This window comes from Littorina saxatilis, linkage group LG12 (genome assembly GCF_037325665.1).
Source record: "Littorina saxatilis isolate snail1 linkage group LG12, US_GU_Lsax_2.0, whole genome shotgun sequence".
NCBI lineage: Eukaryota > Metazoa > Mollusca > Gastropoda > Littorinimorpha > Littorinidae > Littorina > Littorina saxatilis.
In genome coordinates this window covers 6,046,933-6,068,340 of record NC_090256.1, presented here as the reverse complement: position 1 = coordinate 6,068,340, position 21,408 = coordinate 6,046,933, and the positions used below count along the sequence as shown (strand labels likewise).

Genomic DNA, 21,408 nt, shown 5'->3' with positions numbered 1-21,408 from the left:
GGTAAATATCTGTGAGTTATTTTTTTATTTTTATGGAATTGCTCTATACATGCACTTGCGAAAATGGGACGTAATTTGTATTAACCGATTTTCTCTTATTTTGAGCATACACGTATTTTGAGCATATACAACGCAGAGAATCTGCATCAGTTGACTCTGGAGTATGAGAGAAAATATAGTGAAGTTAGTTATTATATTTAAGTTGCTAGTAGTTTCCTGATAAAGATAACCTGGTTTAAAGGCTGACATGGTCCTATTTAATTAGTTGAATTACTTCCAGGGCTCTTCCCATCGTTGCAGGGATGTATAAATTAAGTTTCCTGCAAAGTTTTAGGTTTGAAGTCCTTACCAATTACAAGAAATAATTAATTCTTTATTGCATTGTTTAGCAACAGTTCCCCAGGACTTGGGCTATTTTTAGACCGTTGACGTCACTTCGTGACGTTTCGTAAACCAAAGATGGCGTTTGAGACTGTTCTGTTTACATTTGACACTATCAACACCACTTTGCAATACTGAAATAATTTTTTCTGTGTTCGAAAGCTACAGCCAATCGTTATTATATCCCCTTAGTTACAGTTTTATAACATTATTGGCACATGTAAACAACTTAATATGAATTAATCAATGAACGCTACGAATATGGCAGCCTTTAAGTTAAATTGAAATATGCAGGTGCCTATATGTTACACTTGAGCGAATCACAGTGGTGCAGTAAAGACGTAAACATGTGTTACATGAATACCTGACCTGACTGCGCATCTTGTTACACCGTGTGACCTACAAGCACTGTGTCAATGTCTAAAGATACGGCTTCCTTTTCGTATAAAGGATAATGTAAAACACACACACACACACACACACACACACACACACACACACACACACACACACACACACACATAGGCCTACACACACGCACGCACGCACGCACGCACGCACGCACGCACGCACGCGTACACACACACACACACACACGGCAGGCAGGCAGGCAGGCACGCACGCACGCACGCACTCACAGCACACACACACTGACACACAAACACACACACACACACACACAAATACACTCATATAGCCTACACACACAAATACACACACACATACACACACACACACACACACACACACACACACACACACACACACACACCAAAAACACAGATCCGTCCAGGTTCATACATGCGTTAAGGCCATCGTTCCCCTGACTTGGGACACACACCCAGCTGAATACGTTATTTCTAAACACTCATCTACGTCCATCTGAAAATGTAATCCAAACAGAAATCCCACAATAAATAGGATTCGGTCAGGGTGTTTGCTTTTCAATTTGTTACCAAGACTTAAAGTGCTTTTGTCCTTAGTAAAAGCCAAATAACCTGGTCATATCTGTGTGCCAGGTTTATGATATTCAGTGTTTACACAGGAACAGGGGAAGGATGTGTATATCTTTCAAGAACACATCAAAACTGAACAAAAGCATCGCTGTCGCTCATTCTCCAACTGACGCTTTTCGAGTTCAGGTGGGATGGGCCGCTGAGTTGTATATACCTAACGCGAGTCTATCTAAATTTATAACTCAGTAGGGTGCATGGGGCCCGGACATTTTATTGCACGTTTCAGCTGTTTGCAATCGTGTACATTACATCGAAAAGCGTTTCTGTCGCCTGCCGTAAATGTCTTCGTCAGTGACTATGCAATGCCATGTTTCTATTGACCTTCACAAATAATACGAATAACTGAGATATTTGAGAGGAAGGGGTGATTAACATACTCCTCAGTGTTGCATGTTCAGAAGGAGTACTACTGAGAGTGAGGAGACTTTCACAGGTGGTGTTTTTCTTTGGTCCCGAAAGCAAGGTTTTGATGAAGTAAGTAAAACCATCTCCGAGGACGCGACTTCTTCGTGTGTTTTCTAAACTTTGGTGTGTTTTGTGTACGCTTTGAGGCAAAATAGTTTTTCTGACACAGAAATGGATGGAAGAACTACTTTGCTGATATTTTGTTGCAGTAGTCTACTGCTGCCAATTGCAGGTGAGGATAAAACAACAGCTTTCTGTTACTTTTCTTATCTCGTGTCCTTTTATTTGGTCTTTAAACTCTTCATTGAAGGTACCGTCATTTCCGCATCATAGTACACGACCATGTTCACCATCAGAAAGCTGTCCAGCCTCTCCCATAGAGGGGGCCGGGTAGCTCAGTTGGTAGAGCGCTGGAGTTTTGCTCCTGGGATCAGGGGTTTGAATTCAGGCCGGTGACGTAAACGGGTCAACTTTATGTGCAGACTCAGAAACGGTATTCATGTGGGGCCCGGGTACACATGGGTAGCGCGACTCTTGTTGTTGCTATAGTTGTCCTCTTTTCAGCAATGTGATAATAAAGTAAATGAAACGGAAAAAAAGTGAAAGGAACAAGAGCACACCATCTTTGTGGCAGACACACTTTTCGTGACCACCCCCCCCCCCTCCACTAAACTTAGTATTTGATTTTGTTTTTGTTGGGTTGCATTTCAGCACAAACGACGAACAAAGATGCAAGCTGCGACAACGACGATGGCGACTCTGGCGTAGGCCGTGGCATCGGTATTGGCTTTGCAATCATCCTGTGTATAGTTGCCGCCGTTGTTGCGGTGTTGGTAGCAGTGCTGTGGCGCAGGGGGTGGGTCTTACCGGCTTTTTTGCCGTGTCAAGGTTGGTGGTAGTACAGTGGAATCCTCCTTTAAGGGCCTTCAACAATCTGAGAAAGTGGGGTCTTTAAAGCGAGGGAGTCTTAAAAGGGAGGTACATTTACACAGGTTATGAATAGAACATCTGAGAAAGGAGGGTCTTAAAAACAGGGCCGGACCAAATGAGTTGTAAGGGGGGGGGGGTTCCTCCTTTTGGGGGGGGGGGGGCAAATCAGCGAAGTGGCGAAGCCACAAGCGTGCGCCTGCAAAGCAGGCGCGCAAACTAGGGGGGTCCGGGGGCATAGCCCCCCGGAAAATTTTTGAAAAACGGTTAAAATCTGTGCAATCTGGTGCATTCTGGGCCTTGTTTTGAGGGTTAAGAGCAGCATTGTTTTGGTGCTAAAACTAGTAAAAGTCAAAGCAAGGTACATGCTTTTTCCAGGGGTGGGATTCTGGAACCCCTGGAACCCCCCCCCCCCCCTGGGTCCGGCCCTGAAAAAGGAGGTAGTCTTAAATTGGGGGTCTTAAAAGGGGGGTTCCACTGTACATGTGACACTGTGCCAAAAGTTGGTCACCAAAAACAAGACTCAGAGCAGACCGTTTGTCTGGAAAGCGGTTGAGGAGTTGTACTTGTTAAAATCATGTTTAAAACGCTAAACTACATTGTCATGGCGTGTGTGTGTGATTTCGTATGCGGATGCCATGTCTTTTGTCGTGGCTGTTCGTCCGTTTTTATGGAAGCTTAAATTATATTTAAGTAATTAATTTGTTCATTGACATTAAAAAAAATCTATTTAAAATTGAAATTTTAAAGACAGATTTTAAAACGCATTGTGTTCTTTACCGTGCAATTTTTTTTAACCCCCAAAAAGATATTTCATGTTTACTTTGAAAATGGGCTCAACATTAAAAAAACATCTGTACTATGATCGCATGCTTCGCAGGGACAAGCACGACCCGTCTCGGTCTTTTCGGGTTTCGGCTAGCCAAGCCTGACTAGTATTGTTGACGACTGATCCCGGGTTTTCAGTGTTGATCTTTTAGTTTTAGACCGACAGAGTGTTTAAATGTGTAACTATCGCTTCGCTCGGCTTGTTACACCTTGTAACTCAAATGCTATAATTATGGAAAGACCCGCGTACCGGGTTTAAAACAAATGATACATTTCTTAAAATTTTATTTTTCCGGGTTGTTTAGATAACTAATTATTATGTCATTATCACGAGTACCGTTTTTGACAAAGTGTCTAACGATCGTAATTCAGCATTTACAAAAATATCCCTTCCTTTTTAAAAGCATTGGACGGGCGCAGTGGTCTGGAGGATGAGGCGACGGTGTAACACGAGAAAATTACTCCCACGAGATTTTTACTCCGGAGTAAAAATTTCGTACGAAAATGTTACTCCCTTTACGTAAAAAGCACTTCCCCATTACACGAGAAAGTTACTCCCCACGACAGGTGAATTCCGAGTAAACATTCGTACACAAATGTTACTCCCCTGACGAATAAAAAACTAATAAATTACTTCACCCTAACACCCATGCCAGGTGTACGAAATTTATACTCCCTTGTCCCCTGTTAGTCTTGGTGGTGGAAAGGGGTGGAGGGAGGGTAGCGCGACATTCGTTTGCGCGAGATCACATATTGGCATTATCCCTTTGCCCGTATCCCATTTTCGCCTACGAGATTTTTACTGGAAGTAAAAAAAAAAAAAATGGGGAGTAAAAATTTCGTGGAGGGAGTCATTTTTTCGTGCCTTGAGGAATTCTTTTCTCGTACGAAAAATTTACTCGGAGTAAGAATTTCGTACGAAATTTTTACTCCAGAGTATATTTTTCGTGGAGTAAAAATTTCGTGTTACACCGGCCTCGCATGCGGAAGGTTGTGTTCAAATCCCTGCTGCGCCGCCCGGTGGGTTAAGGGTGGAGATTTTTCCGATCTCCCATGTCAACTAATGTGCAGACCTGCTCGTGCTTTTTCCACCTTCGTGTGAACCCGCAAGCAAAAGACCAAGCACGCACGGAAAATATCCTGTAATCCTTGTCAGATTTTGGTGGGTTATAGAAACACAAAAACATCAAGCATGCATTCCTCCGAAAACGGCGCATGGCTGCCTAAGTGATGGAATTTAACGGTCATACACGCAACAACAACAAAACCACTCGTGCAACAACAAAACACAACACACACGAGTGTATGTGGGAGTTTCAGCCCACGAACGCAGAAGAAGAAGAAGAAGAAGAAGAAGAAGAAGAAGAAGAAGAAGAAGAATAGCATTGCACTGAATATATACTCGTTTACTGCGCCTGTGTGTATCTCCTTGTGCATTGTCAGGGCGGTTCTCGCAAGGCGTTGGACTTCAAGGACTATAGTGACCCCGTTGATCTGTCAAGTATGTTTCGTAAATTTATGTTGTTATCTGAATCGAAACGACGGAATCCAAACCTACAGCGGTTTTTACTTCCTGATTCAAATACAGCGGTACCCGTCTGTTTAAAGACCTCCTATAATCTTAGAATTTAGGTCTTTAACCAGAAGGAGTTTTAAAATGGAGGTAAATTCAATGAGACTGACTGCGATGAAGCAAACGTCTGAGGAAACGAGGTCGTGTAGAAGAGAAGGTTTATAGTGGAGAGTATCGAAACAGAGGTTACAGTGTCATTTCGGGTGTCTTATTCTTCTCCTTCTGCGTTCCCATTATGCGGGTGAATGAAAATGCTTTCACGATGTAACACGCCCTGAAAGAGTATGCACATTTTATTTGGCTGAAGTTGTCTACTTTTGCAGCCCTCCCTGTTCCGCTCCTTCGGCCTCCAGTACACCCCCATCCCAACAGCTCCACCACCCCCTCACCCCCTCCTTTCCAACAAATATGCAGACACAAATATTCCTCACTCCTAACCAGCAGTCCTCTATACAACCATACTCGCGATCGGCTGTTTCGTTTTCAATGTCAGTCTTCCACCCGTGTGCACTGTTGCATGTCCATATACCAGACGCTGTTCATGCGACATTATCTGTAATACGCCTACTCTATCATAGTTGTAAAATCCCTGAAAAAGTGCACTGACAAAAGCAAAGTCCATGCAGTCGTGGAATTCAGTAGTGCATATTAACAGGCGATGAATGACTTGATACTGTTAATGCGATATAATTATAACATATAACGGACACACTCCAGCAGGGGCGGACGAGGGGGGGGGGGGGGGGCACAGGGGGCACGTGCCCCCCCCCCCCCCACCGAAAAAAAAAGAAGAAAAAAAAAAAGGTTTTTCTATGCTGATTCTATGACCATTTCTAAGTTCAAATGGCACCAGATGGCACCATTTTGCTTCTTTGGGCAACATTTTTTTTCGGGGGTGCATGCCCCCGGACCCCCCTAGCAAATTCGGGCGCTTTGCGCCCATCACATTCACTTTCGATTCAAAGTGCCCCCCCCCCCCCTTACAAAGCAACTGATCCGCCCCTGCTCCAGGGTAGCTGTGGATATAAAACTGAAGTAGGTAGCCTACATTGAAATATACACAAATACGAAGCAACCAAGCGAAACATTAATTGGTCAACTCTTGCAATTGACATTCTGGGTGTACAGCTATAAAACGTACGGTACAGAAAAAACTGATAATCTCTCAGGAAATTTCATTAGATAGATTTTATATTAACAACTGTCTTCAAACTCTAAATTTACATAGGTACGTGTGCACGTACATGTCTGCGCACTTATTGTACGTGTTCCGTTATGTTGTCTCATAAGTCATACGTGTTCCTTTATGTGATCCTCTAAATCATAAACGTTTTTTTAAGTGTCTAGGCTATATAGAGAATACAGGGCCGGACTAGGCGAAGAGGAGGGGGGGGGGGGGGGTTGCCAGTGGTGGCCCAGGGGCGGATCAGTTCATTTTATGACTGGTTTTTTTCAAAAGTATATTGTGAAGATATGGGTGTGAAGGCGCGAAGCGCCGAGCCGACGGCGCGAAGCGCCTAGCTTGCTAGGGGGGTCCGGGGGCATGCCCCCCCGGAAAATGTTGAAAAAAAGGATGCAAAATGGTGCAATCTGGTGCATTCTGAGGATGATCATTACCGGTTTCAGGCAGCAGATTTTGTCACTGATTAATACCCCCAAAATTGAAACTCAATGTAAAATAAAGAAATGCATACCTCATTCAATGTTTTTATTTTTTGGCTGGGGGGGGTCCGGAAACCCTAGAACCCACCCCCCCTCGTTGTGGGGGTCAGGGGGCGAAGCCCCCTGAAGCTGACGGGTAGGTCATATTCTGAGATAAGAAAATGGTCGCTCCTTGCATAAAACGGCATAAAATAAGCAATAATAAAAAAAAATTAAATAAGTAAGGTACATGTTTAGGCTAGGGGGGGGGGGGGGGGTTGCGCAACCCCCATAACCCCCCCGGTAGTCCGGCCCTGGAATACAACATGGCTGGCTGTGTTGTACCAGATTTACACTCGTTGCTTTTTAAAATATTGAACTGCAAGCGAAAGCGAGCTTTTCAATATATGATAAAGCAACGAGTTTATCCTACATACTGTACTTGCGTGTATTTTACTTAAAACGTCCCGCAGACGATGCGTCATAATTAAAGATGATTTAAAAGCCTCGTTCAATCTTTGACGTCAAAGCAAAGAAACGTCACTCTAGAAAGTATAGCATGAAGTGTAAATTCTAAATATTCTTCCAGGGGACACAGCAGGCACAAAAGTGTATCCGTAATGACGTTTGTCTCGGTGACTATGGCATCAAAAGCAGTGGAAAAACAGGTCCCTGCCAGACTAGTTTGACATGACTTCATTTACATGATATACACACGTTTGGTTTGAACGATATTGTTATCTCATGAGTAGTCTCTCTCACGTATGTAGGATAAACGAACTTATATCCTACGTGTTTTTTTATGTGTCCCTAAGTCCTACATCTTCCTTTATGTGTGTTTAAGTTTTCCTTTTGGTATCGGTGCACTAATTGTACGTGTTCCTTTTTGTTTATATGCACTAATCCCTCGTGTTCCTTTCCTTGTGTATGTGCACTAATCATACATGTTTATTCCTTTATCTGCGCATATGCACTAATTCTACATGTACCTTTATCTGTGCATATGCACTAATTTTACGTGTTCTTTTATCTGTGACTTGACTTGACTTATTCCTGTAGACTCCCTGTGGAGCATAGGGCCGCTCCTTTATCTGTGCATATGCACTAATTCTACGTGTTCCTTTCCTTGTGTATGTGCACTAATCAAACCTGTTCAGTTATTCCTTTGTTTGTGCATATGCACTAATTCTACGTGTTCCTTTACGTGTGAATGGACACTGATTCTACGTGTTCCGTTCCGTCTTCCTACAAGTTCTACGTGTTCCCTTATGTGTCTCTAGAGGACACTGTTTTATGCGGGAAGTGAGTGCAAAGATAACCTTGAACGGACTGGGTGGCCGAGTGGTAACGCACTTGCGCTCGGAAGCGAGAGGTTGCGAGTTCGACCCTGGGTCAGGGCGTTAGCAATTTTCTCCCCCCTTTCCTAACCTAGGTGGTGGGTTCAAGTGCTAGTCTTTCGGATGAGACGAAAAACCGAGGTCCCTTCGTGTACGCTACATTGGGGTGTGCACGTTAAAGATCCCACGATTGACAAAAGGGTCTTTCCTGGCAAAATTGTATAGGCATAGATAAAAAAAAAATGTCCACCAAAATACCCGTGTGACTTGGAATAATAGGCCGTGAAAAGTAGGATATGCGCCGAAATGGCTGCGATCTGCTGGTCGATGTGAATGCGTGATGTATTGTGTAAAAAAGTCCATCTCACACGGCATAAATAGATCCCTGCGCCTTGAGTCCGAGTCTGGAGATACGCGCGCGATATAAGACTTCATATAACAAACGTTTTGTTGATGAGTTTGGCACAATCTTTTTCATGAATATGTTTCTAAGTTAAAACTCACGATCATCTAATAATGATAACAATAATGAGGATAGTTATATGGCGCAAATGCTAAAACAGTTCTAAGCGCCTCACAAAAAATAAGTTCCAAATCATATAATAATACTCATCAAAATATAACTGGGTCGTTCTACAAATCTAAAGACGCTTTATGCATGTTGTCTATCCTGTAAACAATTGAAATAAAACCCCACTTCCTGGTGACAGATTTAAAACACGCACAGTTTTCAATTTGTTGGTAACGGAGGTATGATTTGTTTGCCCGCCGTTATCTGTCAGAACCAAAGCTCAGTATTAGTATTCTGTCCCTTTGTCGGGTCGGCTTTTCCTCGAGCTTGAACAATTTATAGGTTCCCAGGGGCGGATCAGTTAGTTTGTAAGAGGGGGGGGGGGGGGGTGCACTTGGAATTTAACCTTCGCCAGTCCGGGTTATCGACTAAACACGGAAGACATCGTGGGGCCGTGCGGACCCATGCTTCTCAAAGATGCACGCATTTCCTTCTTTGAGAAACATGGGTCCGCACGGCCCCACGATGTTTGTAGTCTAAATTTGACCTTTGTTCTTTTGTATTACTTCTCGCTGAAATGTTAGGACATAAGAGCTTTTTAGGTGCCTGGGGCATTCTTAAAAGCTCATTAAAAAATTCCAACTAGTTTTAAGAGATATTTGCAATTAAACACCCTTCTGGGTCCACACGGACCCACGACCACCCACCGGCGGCGAAGGTTAAATGTAAATCGAGGGGGCGAAGCGCGCCCGAGGTTGCTAGCTAGGGCAGGGGGGTCTAGGGTTTAAAAAAATGTTGAAGAAAAAGAAGAAGCATAATTGTGCTATCTGGTGCCATCTGAACTTAGAAATTGCCACGGAATCAGATTATTATTTTTATTTTTTATTTTTTATAGCTAGACGGGGGTGCATCCACTATACTCCCCCCCCCCCCCTCACCCCCCTCGTCCATCCCTGGTTTTTGAAAAAGACATCATGAAGTTTTTACATGAAGATAATGTTAAGAAGAGGTTCAATATTCTAATGGCACCTATGCAATATTTCGAGGAGAAAGTTCGATTATAGTATCTTTATGTATAATAGACGCTGTCCGCTCTATATGTCATGCCTTTTTCTTTCACATGAAAATACGGTTATCAGAGCTGACTGTATTTTACTGCCGTTCTGGTCGCATTCCTCAGCTGATCTGTAGCCGGGCACGCGTGTTTTCCTCATTCTTTCGGAGGGACGCAACTCATCCACAGCACACACAGCACACACACACACACACACACACTGCCCGCAACAAACAAACACAAGAGATTTGTTTTTGGAAACCGTCTTTTCTTTTTGCCGTGGGAAATGTCGTCATTATTCTTGTTTGATGCATCACGATATCTCCGCAGCTTTGGTCAAGAACCGGTAAACCATGACCACCTACTCACCACCACCATTGTTTAATCAAAGTTTAACATGAGTGGGTGACATCATTAACGTGAGTGCTATTGATGGGGATTGTTCGCCCACAACCTTTGGGTTCAAATGACGGATATAGGCCTATTACTCAGACTCTGATGATGTTAGTTTGTACCTACAATGCCAAACTCAGTCAGTATTCGTGTCAGACGCAGAGGCACACTAATTCCAGTGTTAGACATATTCAGAGTTACGTAATTTCTCTTTTGAGATAACAAAGTACTGTTGTTTTGTATTGTGAATTGTGAAGCATGCGTACATGACTTGGTGACATAAGGTGTGCATGATTTGAGGACACTGAGCTGTGAAAGTAAAGTTACAGCTGTGGACTATCTGAATGTGTTTTTTAAACCTTTGTCCTCATACCCATCCTTATGTAAAAGCAAAAGATAATGGTTCTTTTGGTTTTGGTGCTATTAGCATTTGAAGTTGAGAAATTGCAACATGTCGGATGTTAGACCTTTCAAAAACCAAACACCAGAAAGGGCTGTTAGCATGAAAGCAATTGCTTGATTTTTGGTGTACTGCATGAGATAGTGATGAACAACATGCCAAACAAGAGCAGTAACTGAATAGATGATATTTTAGGTGTTTTACACGGGTACATTTTTGAAAGGTCTAACATCCGACACAGATCAGTTTTTAAAGTTTGCACCAAGTGTGTTGCAGTTAGGGAAATAAAAGCATCATGGCCCAGTATCACATACAACCACATTATGTATCCATTGTAATTGTCATTTTCATAAAGATTTCTATTTTGTAGGCCACAGGACACCTTAAAAAAAAAAAGTGTCGGATGTTAGGATTTCAAAATGGAAAATGTGGAATTGCAGTGTCTGCAGTTTTTCATGCCAAATTCACTAAACACTAAACCTAAACAGACAAACAAGAAATGTTTATAAGCAACTACTAAACATTTTATTTTTACAAACAAAACAAAAATCTGACAAATGATTTGTGGTTGGCAGTTAAACTGGCGCAAGTGTCACACACACACACTCAAATCATGCATTGTCAATAATCCAGCAACACATTCAATGCTACTTAACTAATCTAGTACTGGCCAAATATTCAATTATTCCTATATTCAATGCTAATAGTAATACATGTATACATCATGCTGACTTGAATGCACACAAAGAAATAAAAGGTATCAGCACACAGAATAATAAATGTTACTAATCTTAAGTCATTAATAAGCTGTATTATAGTCATGTACACAAACTAGATAGCATTTGCCACTTTCTAATGAACAGCACCATGGTGCAATGTACAGAGTTTGAACAGACAATGCTGACAATCTAAACAAGGGTAATGAGGTAAAGAATCATGGCGCGGACTCACACATATTTGAAACCTGTCTTTTACAGAGAAATTTCTCTTCAGCTAATAGAAGAATCGTCCACTCGAAGAGATCTCACACATATTTGAAAACCTGACATCTCCGAGTGGACAATTCTTCCATTAGCTGAAGAGAAATCTCTCTGTCCAAGAGTGATGATGGTTCCCAAGAATAATCCCCCTTTGACCAGCACCATCCAGCCCCCTTCTTCTTCATGAACTGAACCAGTGACAGCCTCAACAGCTCGTCCGTTTCAAGAACTGTGCAGGGATAGAGACTGCCTGCCCAGGGACACAGATATGTGCTGCCAACCTTAGGAACCCGTGCTGGGTCCTCTGACAGCACAAGAGGAACAAAGTGGTTGGGAACCCAGTGTTCAGGAGGTCCTGCTGAGCCGCGCAACGATGACCAAAACACCATCAGCTTCTGGTTCTTGGAGACACCGGGCGCCCTGACAATGCGGTTGCAGTGTCGTTGATACAGCTCCCACCCCATGGGAGGGTACACCGACTGAATTGGCAGCTTCAGGGCCATTGACAGTCCAAAAAACTCCCAGAGTCCAGTGTAGGTGGAGTTCTTCACGACATTCAAGACTTCCGAGTGGAAACATTCAGCTGGCTCTGCATCTATCTTATGAGAGGTAAGTATAGCCACCTCCAAGAGCTCTTCAGGATCAAGTTTGATGGCTGGTGATGTCCAGTTACTGCCGTCCAAAAACAACTCTTCACTGCAACACATCTCTGCAACTGTTCGGACTCTCAGCTCTGTGTGGTGTTCAACATCTCCAAACAAAAGCAAACTTGCAGCATTAAAAAAGCAATTCCCATCTGCTGGGACGGACAGTGGGTGACACATGCCATTCACACTTGTGTCAAGAAGGTCGGCCGCAGTCTGGTCCTGAGCAAAAAGCAGGTCTTTCGCAGACAGAGGATCAGGGACTGAAAAGAGAAGAATCCTCTCCCTAAGTTCCAAACATTTGCCTTTCAGATCTTCGTAAGTTGTGCACGCCCTCAAGGTCGCAGCCGCTTCTGAAAAAAACCCAAGACGCTGACCTTCATCAACAAAGGAAACTCCTGACTGGTCAACGGAGTCTTCTTCCCCCTCTGAAATATCAACATTCATGTCGACACGTTCATCTCTTTCCAGCTCTTCCTCACCACCAGACAATGCGGAGTCCACCAACATGTCTTCATCATACTCAGCCTCTGTGTCTGTGTCCCCCTCATTTTCTTCATGAAACGACACTTCCTCCTCCATCTCTTCCACCTCTTCCTCCTCTTCCGCAGCCGAGGAATGAATTTGGTGAATACGCCATGGCGCCACATGGCTTTTGTTGAGGCATGCATCATAGCTCCCACTGTTGCACTCCTTGCAGAAACAAGAGAGCCCTCGTGCAGCCATGAGTCCAGGACCGAGCGACCGCAGGTGTTGAAATTTCCTGCTCCCTGGAACTGTGCGAACATCGCGACTCAGCAGCGGCCGATCAACGCTTTCCAAAAACTGGAAGCCTCTGCTCTTGTGGCTATCACAGCCAGCTCCCTGAAAAGAAAGCCTGTCCCTGCAGTGCGAAAACATTTGCTCTGCATTCCTAATGCAGGCAACTCCTGCAGCCAGGTCCCTGGTGACCTGCCGCTTGATGGCGCCCCCCGACCAATCAGAGTCGTTCTTCCCATGCCGGCTCCCAAAATAAACCCTCTCGACGGAGAACCCTCTGGTTTTCATCCTGGAGAAAAGCAGAAACGGCAGTTTACTCTTAAACTGGGCCGCGCAGCCATCACTGGCCAAGATGACCTTCCTGAGGCCTGCCCCCATCCTGTCGCGGAGCACCTCCACGATTCTGTCAGTGATGACCTGTGACATCTGGGCGTCCTTCACCAGGTCATCACTGAGGAAGGCCACCTCCTCTCGCCTCAGCTCCTCACAGCCGTCCCCTCCGCACCTGTAAAATATCACTGCGGGAAACAGCGTGACCTGTTTATACGCCCAATGGGCGCTCTGCGGCTCGTCTTGAAACCTGCACAGGAAGTTTTCAGCATAATCGCAGGTGACCAAGGCCCATCCCTCTGGAAGGTCAGCTTTGAGGCCACTCAACTGGCGGCGCTGCCATTCTGCCACAAACACATGCATGTACAGGCTTTCAAGTTCTTCAGTCATCTCATTCACACAGTCATGCACACTTCCCCTCTTTTTCACCTTGTCCATTCTACTGGACCTCCCTTCCTTCACATGCATCCACTTTGCCCATCCCACAGTCGACTCTAGTCTCCCCTCAAGCGCACTCTCAAGCTTTTCTTTCACTCGCTCGGTGCCGCACAATCTGCACTTTCGCTCCACACACTCAAGCTTCGGCATGTCCACAAATGCACACACACTTTCTTCCAGCATCTCCCTCACACTTCTGAAGCACGGCGCAAGCATGTTCAAGGTTTGTAATTTCAGTTTCGGGTTCAGACAGATTTCACACAGGCACTGCCTGAACTTGGCCTTCCTGACAGAGGCCACATTCTTCGGTTTCAGGCGGTGAAAATGGCGCAGCGAAATCTTGTTGTTGGGGTTCAGGCGCAGGAAGTCCTGGTGCAAATCACGCACAGGCCGCAACAGCTGTCGTGAGCGCGACGCCTTGCAGGGGTCAGCATGGCTGTGTTCTTCATAGAACCTGAAAACAAAAATACAAAATAGTTCTTAGAATTATTTTAACACCAGAAACTCGGCACACAGTAGACCCCTTAATAAACAAACAAACACTCACACACAAAAACAAGAAATAAAATGTAAGGGGGGAGAGGGAAAGATAGTTGGGACATACCTGAGCACAAGCTGGTTGGTCGGGTTGATCTTTTTCCTCTTGTAGAGGTTGGTGGACTTGCTTGCCATGTAGCGATTAGACAACCCACTGTCCTGCGTCCCAAAGGCCTCGGAGAGTCGCCGCTTGTAGCCCAGGGTTGCTTTGTCCCGTTTCCCACGGAGGTCCGCCACATGTTGTCGAATGTCCGCTCTTTTCTCAGGTGTATGGAAGCTCACATTTATCTCCTTCAGCTTCTGCCTGGTCTTTCTCCCTGAAATCATCCAAACAAATAAAATCAGCATCACATACATAAAATGCCATATGAACACATGCAAAAGGTAACAATTTCAGTGATAAGACTACTGCCTTCAAGTTGTAATTTAAAAGCATACGCCCACAGGAAAACATAACAAACCTGAACACTTGAGGAGTCCTTTGTAGAGGAAGGCGAGCTTTGACCCCTTGGCTTTAATCTTAGCCCGAACTCTGGCAACAGCCTTCCTGTAGGCCGCTTGGGTGGGGTATGGGGTGCTGTTGAGGTGTGCGGCTGCCTCTGGCTGGCTGTTGTCCTGTGCAGCTGCCTCCGGCTGGTTGTTGTCTGGTGTGGTTGCCTCCCGCTGGTGCTGATGCTCAGCCTGTTTTCCTTCCTTCTTCCTGTAGTAGTATCGGAGCTGCTTCTCGTTGTCTCTCCGCTTCTTCTGCGATGTTCGGTTTTGGCGATGTGCTTGAACATAGGCCCGGTTCTTCTCCCTCTTCTTCGCCTCGTCCTCTTCGGTTTGCCGTGTCTTGGGGCGACGTGGAGCTGTGTTCTCACTCTCTCTAGCTTTCTTTCTTGCACTGCAACATACACAGACTAGAATAAATAAAGCTTATAAGATCAACTTAAAAAGGACTGTATTTGCAAGGGAAAATGTTCCCTCCGCGCTTAAAAACTGTTGTTTTGAGCGCATGGATACGGACAACAAACACAAACAAATTGAAATGTTCATAAAACAAACGTGCAACACTTACTAGGAGAGCTGTTGTCTTCGACGGTTCTGCTCCCTGATCTTTTCCAATTCCTCCGGTGTCTTGGGTTTGAGCCGGTTGAGACGCGCCCTTTCTCTGTCCGCCTCTCTCAGTAGTTCACGTTGCTCTGGGTCTTTCTTCACTCGCTCCCTGTGCAGGCGACATCTTTCCGCATTTGTAAGACGTGGTCGCTTGGGACGCAGCGTCATCCTTACACAAAATTAGAAAAATAAAATAAGTTACCATAGCTAAAAATGCTGTGGTAGACCAATAACAAAACCCTGCTCAATTCAATTCGAGAGAGATTAATGACGTTTTTTTGACGTGTTTTTTGCTGTGACGTATTTTCATTCACATTTTTTTTGATCTGTCGAAGGATCTATGATCCGAAACGTCATGTTTGTTTTTTGTTTTCAGAAAAGAATCAACTCATCACCGACTTCTTTTCTTATTTTTCCTGCTCAATTCTTCAACAGCTACCAAAATATTTAAAAGTGTTAACTTGGTAACTGAAAGGCATGCCAAAGCGAAAAAAAAAAAGAAAAAAAAGAAAAAAATTGGCCACTTATAATAACCGTCATTTGTCAACACTGCATGCAAAACTACACTGGAGAATATTTTTTTGACAAGAAGCAACTATTATATGTACTCCAAATATACCTAGCAAGCAAGTTATGCCTGTAAATGTTGAACGTGAAGATTTCAAAATGCTCATTATGAAAGGCTAACGTTCAACTTCACGAAACTGAGAAAGTTACCATCAGACAAAAAAATACATTTACGGTAAGAAATGTTCAAATGAAAACGCCAGAATAATTAATTTCCAAATCATACGATCATGATGAATCAGTCAAGAACGCCACAAATGGACCAACTCAAATAGAAAAGACTCTGTGACCGGTTGAACGTGAGACTTACCTGAACTTTTATGTTGAAAGAAAATGGCAAAAACTCGACAGAAGCAACAATTGCAAATTACTTTCCTCTCAAAAGTATGCGAACTCCAAAGACTTTTTGATCTGAATTATATTACCGATGGATTTTAATACAACAAAACAATGCATGCTAGAAAAAAACACTCCACATACCTTCAGATCTTCTGTCGAACGTGAGTTTCCGGAATTCGAAGTCGGACGTGACAAATGTGAAAAGCCTTTCAACAAACAAACGCAGATGTTTTTGTCTGAAAACACACGATTTCGGCGGGAAAGGAAGTAACCGGTCGCAAAAATGTACGCATCCGGTTGCACTGATATTTTGGATTTGCAATAAATTATTAATTCACACTGCTTTTAGATCGTTTGAAAAGCGCACAGGTCGAACGTTATAGCTTTCATAAAATTTTACTAATCGCAATTTTACCCCATAAAAACATTTAGTTGCCAAACATAACTCGGTTGGTCCGATCCAGTTTTTTGCAACGTCGTGTATACGTCACAACCGGATGTGTTTTTTCGAAGCTGAATGTTCGTCTGCTGCTTTGAAGTTTCAATCTACCCCTTACAATCCGTCTCACGTTCGAATAGGAAAGTTTACCCCTCAATAATTTCGGCCAGTTAACGCTTTCATCGCTAATGATGCACTGGGCAACTAAAACGATCATCGGACTGCATGATAACACCAAAAATCCGGATTGTGAATGTGCTGCCGAGCTTTGCCGGCGATTTACTCGGACCGTTCTGAAAGTGTCCATTTTTCATGGTGGCTTTTCGCGTGAGCTAGTGGCATCAGAGGCTTGCCTCTTGAACATCGTTCAGCAGAGGTGCTTGAATTATTACAGTTATTAGAATAAACATTCATCCACACATTTCACGCAAACTCAAACTCATTGTTTTGATCAGATCAATTTATTGAGCATCAGAACAAAGCACATGACATCATGCACACCTTGTGTCACCAAGTCATATGCGAATGCTGATCGTGTTTTTTTTTACATTTAGTCAAGTTTTGACTAAATGTTTTAACATAGACGGGGAATCGAGACTAGGGTCGTGATGTATGTATGTGTGTATGTATGTGTGTGTGTGTGTGTGTGTGTGTGTGTGTGTGTGTGTGTGTGTGTGTGTGTGTGTGTGTGTGTGTGTGTGTACGTGTGTGTGTGTGTATACATCGATTCAGAGAAAACTACTGGACTGATATTCATGAAATTTGACATGAGAGTTTCTGGGTATAATATCCCCGGATTTGTTTTCCATTTGTTTGGATAAATGTCTTTGATGACGTCATATCCGGCTTTTTGTAAAAGTTGAGGCCGCACTGTCACGCCCTCATTTTTCTATCAAATGAATTGAAATTTTGGTCAAGCAATCTTTGACGAAGGACGGACTAGTATGGTATTGCATTTCAGCGTTGAGGGGTAAAAATTAATTAATGAGTTTGGTCATTAAAACTCTGAAAATTGTAATCAAAATTAATTTTTTGTAAAACGTTCCAAAAGTAATTTCATCTTATTTTCCATCATTTTCTGATTACAAAAACATATAAATATGTTACATTTGAAATAAAAATCAGCTCTGAAAATTAAATATATGAAAAGTAGGATAAAAATTAAATGTCCGGAATCCGCTTAATAACAACTTCTTCTTATTCCTTGTCGGTTCCTGGTTCCACAAACATATAGATATGATGTATGTGAATTAAAAACAAGCTCAGAGAGTTAAAAAGAACAGAGATACAGAAAAGCGTGCTATCCTGCTCAGCGCAACCACTACCGCGCTATTCTTGCTAGTCAATTTCACTGCCACGAGCGGTGGACTGACGATGCTACGAGTATACGGTCTTGGTGAGAGAATGCAGTGCGTTCAGTTTCATTCTGTGAGTACGACAGCTTGACTAAATGCGACTTGTTTTCATTATCACGTGCCTTCCGCCCAGGAAAGGACTAATGACCAAGTTAGGGATGTGATATTCCGATATGTCAGCGCGTGCACCGGGTTTTCCTTCATATGAAACTGAATTTACTTTATGATTCAGATATAGCCACAACATCCCACGCTCAAACAGAGAAACAGAGACACAAGTGTCAACAAGTGTAAAAAGCGTACAGCCGAAACCATGTATAGGCAACTGTAAAAAAAAAAAAAGTCCAATTCCCTGAAATTGAGCGCTGAGTATTGAATAAACGTGCATGCATGCATGCGTGCGTGCGTGCGTGCGTGTGTGTGTGTGTGTGTGTGTGTGTGTGTGTGTGTGTGTGTGTGTAAAAGAGAGAGAGAGAGAGAGAGAGAGAGAGAGAGAGATAGAGAGACAGACAGACAGACAAACAGGCAGACAGACAGACAGACAGACAGACAGACAGACAGACAGACAGACATACGTGTCGACAGACTGAGAATTAACCTTATACAGTATGATATGGATATGATATAATTGTTTTACTTGTACGGACTGAGGATTACGTATACCCTTTTACAGTATGATATGGATTGATTCTATTTTCAGCCGCAGACCCTTCTGGCAAGACTTCTGAACGCGTCGATACGCATGGAACGTACGTGTGTTTGTCTGTGTTTGTGTAAGTGGGTGCATGGGCGCGCACGTGTGTGTGTGTGTGTGTGTGTGTGTGTGTGTGTGTGTGTGTGTGTGTGTGTGAGTGTGTGTGTGTGTATGTGTATGTGTGTGTGTGCGCGTGCGGCCAGTATTGAATGTAAAATTCCTAATACCCTTAGTGCCTGTATAGACACCTATTTAAGTATTGCACCGTGTGTAAACGTATGTGTGTGTTTGCAGGGGCGGATCACATCCTTTTTAAGGGGGGGGGGGGGGGGGGGTGTCCAAATTTCTTTTAGGGACAATTCGACGACGCTAAGCGTTTAGTTGAGGGCGCGGCCCCCCCCCCCCCCCCCCCCCCCGGAAAATGTTGATGAAAACAGGGAAAATGGAGCAATCTGGTGCAGTCTAAACCAAGAAACTTCCCATAATAAGGTTAATTTGAGAAGACAAATTTGGATCTAAACAAGGACAATTGACCGATCTGGTGTAACCTGAGCCAATAAATTACCCAACTTCTTTCAAAACCCTCACTTAGAAGACAAAGACCGGCTCCTAGGGGGGTCCGGGGGCATACCCCCCCCGGAACATTTGGATAAAAATCAAGGAAAATGGAGCAATCTGATGTTATCTGAGCCATCAGTTTCTTTTTCAATTCTTTTAATGTTATTTTTATTTTTTTTTAATCTTTTTTTTTTTAGGCTAGGGGTGGGGGGAGAGGGGGGGGGGGTCCGGAAACCCCGGACCCCCCCCCCCCCCCCAGGATCCGTCCCTGGTATGTGTAATCTAACTCGTGTGTTCTGTGTGCGTGTCACCCTGATTGTATTTTCATGTTGCATACAATGGTGCACAGTTAATTGTGTTTTTATTTTTTCTCAGTTTTTTTCACTTATGTTGCTTATTGATGTATATTTTTCCCATGTTTTGTAGCGTCATTTATTGCGAATTGTAATTATTTGTATGTTATCTCTCACCCCCTCACCCCCTCACCCCCCCCCCTCCTCTTTCGAGCCATTGTAAAGGGCTTCGAGCTGTGGGAGAAGCGCTATATATAAATGTTCTATTACTATTAGTATTATTATGTTCGATAAGCATTTAAAAGAAATCGATAACGTGCAACTCGGTACGCGAGCGGACGTGCGTTTATAAACGTCAGTGTGTGTATGCTCTTGCCAAAAGTGTTTGTCTGGTGTTCTTTTCATGCTGCACCCATTGACGGTACCAGTGTGACCGCTTTAACCACGCCACAGTCGCACTCACGACAAAATACAGGGATCATTCAATCATCGCAACGCAGCGGAGAAGGTAACTTCCTCGCGATTAGGTTTTTCTATTTGTGCATTTGTGAGTGTAAGTAATATTTATACTAAGAAGATTAACTGACCCTTATATTAAGTGGAGGAGTGGCGGCAGGGGGGGGGGTCTTATCAATAAACCAATGCTGTTACAGGAGCGCAAAAAAACCCACCCAACAAACTAAAAAAAACTAACAGAAACAATTCAACAAGCAAAAGCAAAAAACAAACAAAAAACAAACAAAACAAAAACAACAACCCCCAATAAAACAAAACACCAAAACAACAAGAACAACAAGAAGAAAAAAAAAAACAAAAAAAAAAAACTAACGACCTGTGACGGGATCATATTGATGTATTGGGGCGGGGATGTAGCTCAGTCGGTAGCGCGCTGGATTTGTATCCAGTTGGCCGCTGTCAGCGTGAGTTCGTCCCCACGTTCGGCGAGAGATTTATTTCTCAGAGTCAACTTTGTGTGCAGACTCTCCTCGGTGTCCGAACACCCCCGTGTGAACACGCAAGCACAAGACCAAGTGCGCACGAAAAAGATCCTGTAATCCATGTCAGAGTTCGGTGGGTTATAGAAACACGAAAATACCCAGCATGCTTCCTCCGAAAACGGCGTATGGCTGCCTAAATGGCGGGGTAAAAAACGGTCATACACGTAAAATTCCACTCGTGCAAAAAAAAAACACGAGTGTACGTGGGAGTTTCAGCCCACGAACGCAGAAGAAGATATTGATGTATTGATAACTAGAATTAGTAATAGTCGCTGATCAACTGGTATAACATCAACGATCAAGAATGAATCATTGACTTAGTTGACCCATTCACCCTTAAATCCAATGACCCATGAATCAATCGGAAAAGACTTCATCAGCTATGCATATCGATTGATTCAGTAATCAGTGCATCGAACGAATTTTTTGTTTTGAATGAATCTCATAACCAATACCTGCTAGAAACCTACACAGTTAATTCAGAATAAACCCACTTTGCACAGAAAGTAGCCAGGCTGGCACAGTCCTTCTCGTGTAACGATTCTTCTTAGGGGCAAATCATACTTGCGCAGAGTCAGCGGCACCGACGACGCACTGCAGATTATTGAGATCATTTTTACATTTAGTCAAGTTTTGACTAAATGTTTTAACATAGAGGGGGAATCGAGACGAGGGTCGTGGTGTATGTGTGTGTGTGTGTGTGTGTGTGTGTGTGTGTGTGTGTCTGTCTGTCTCTGTGTGTGTGTGTAGAGCGATTCAGACTAAACTACTGGACCGATCTTTATGAAATTTGACATGAGAGTTCCTGGGTATGATATCCCCGGATGTTTTTTTTCTTTTTTTCGATAAATGTCTTTGATGACGTCATATCCGGCTTTTTGGAAAAGTTGAGGCGGCACTGTCACACCCTCATTTT

General features: G+C 43.5%; 1 protein-coding gene and 1 long non-coding RNA gene across 3 annotated transcripts; one reads left to right on the top strand and one right to left on the bottom strand.

Annotated features, from left to right (window-relative positions):
* The first annotated feature begins 1,477 nt into the window (after positions 1-1,477).
* On the top strand, positions 1,478-20,035 carry LOC138981134 (uncharacterized). 2 transcript variants are annotated; one of them, XR_011460569.1, is made up of 4 exons: positions 1,478-1,871; positions 2,514-2,690; positions 18,650-18,698; positions 19,923-20,035. It is a non-coding gene; the product is annotated as an uncharacterized lncRNA (long non-coding RNA). The 2 variants fall into 2 exon arrangements; XR_011460568.1 differs by having other exon boundaries at positions 1,478-2,034.
* On the bottom strand, positions 10,969-14,749 carry LOC138981130 (uncharacterized). Its single transcript, XM_070353970.1, has 3 exons — positions 14,616-14,749; positions 14,222-14,471; positions 10,969-14,071 (listed from the first exon to the last, which is right to left on the bottom strand). Exons 2-3 carry the CDS (start codon positions 14,287-14,289, stop codon positions 11,491-11,493), a joined length of 2,649 nt encoding a protein of 882 aa, XP_070210071.1. The 5' UTR covers positions 14,290-14,471; positions 14,616-14,749; the 3' UTR covers positions 10,969-11,490.
* Positions 20,036-21,408: the final 1,373 nt, after the last annotated feature.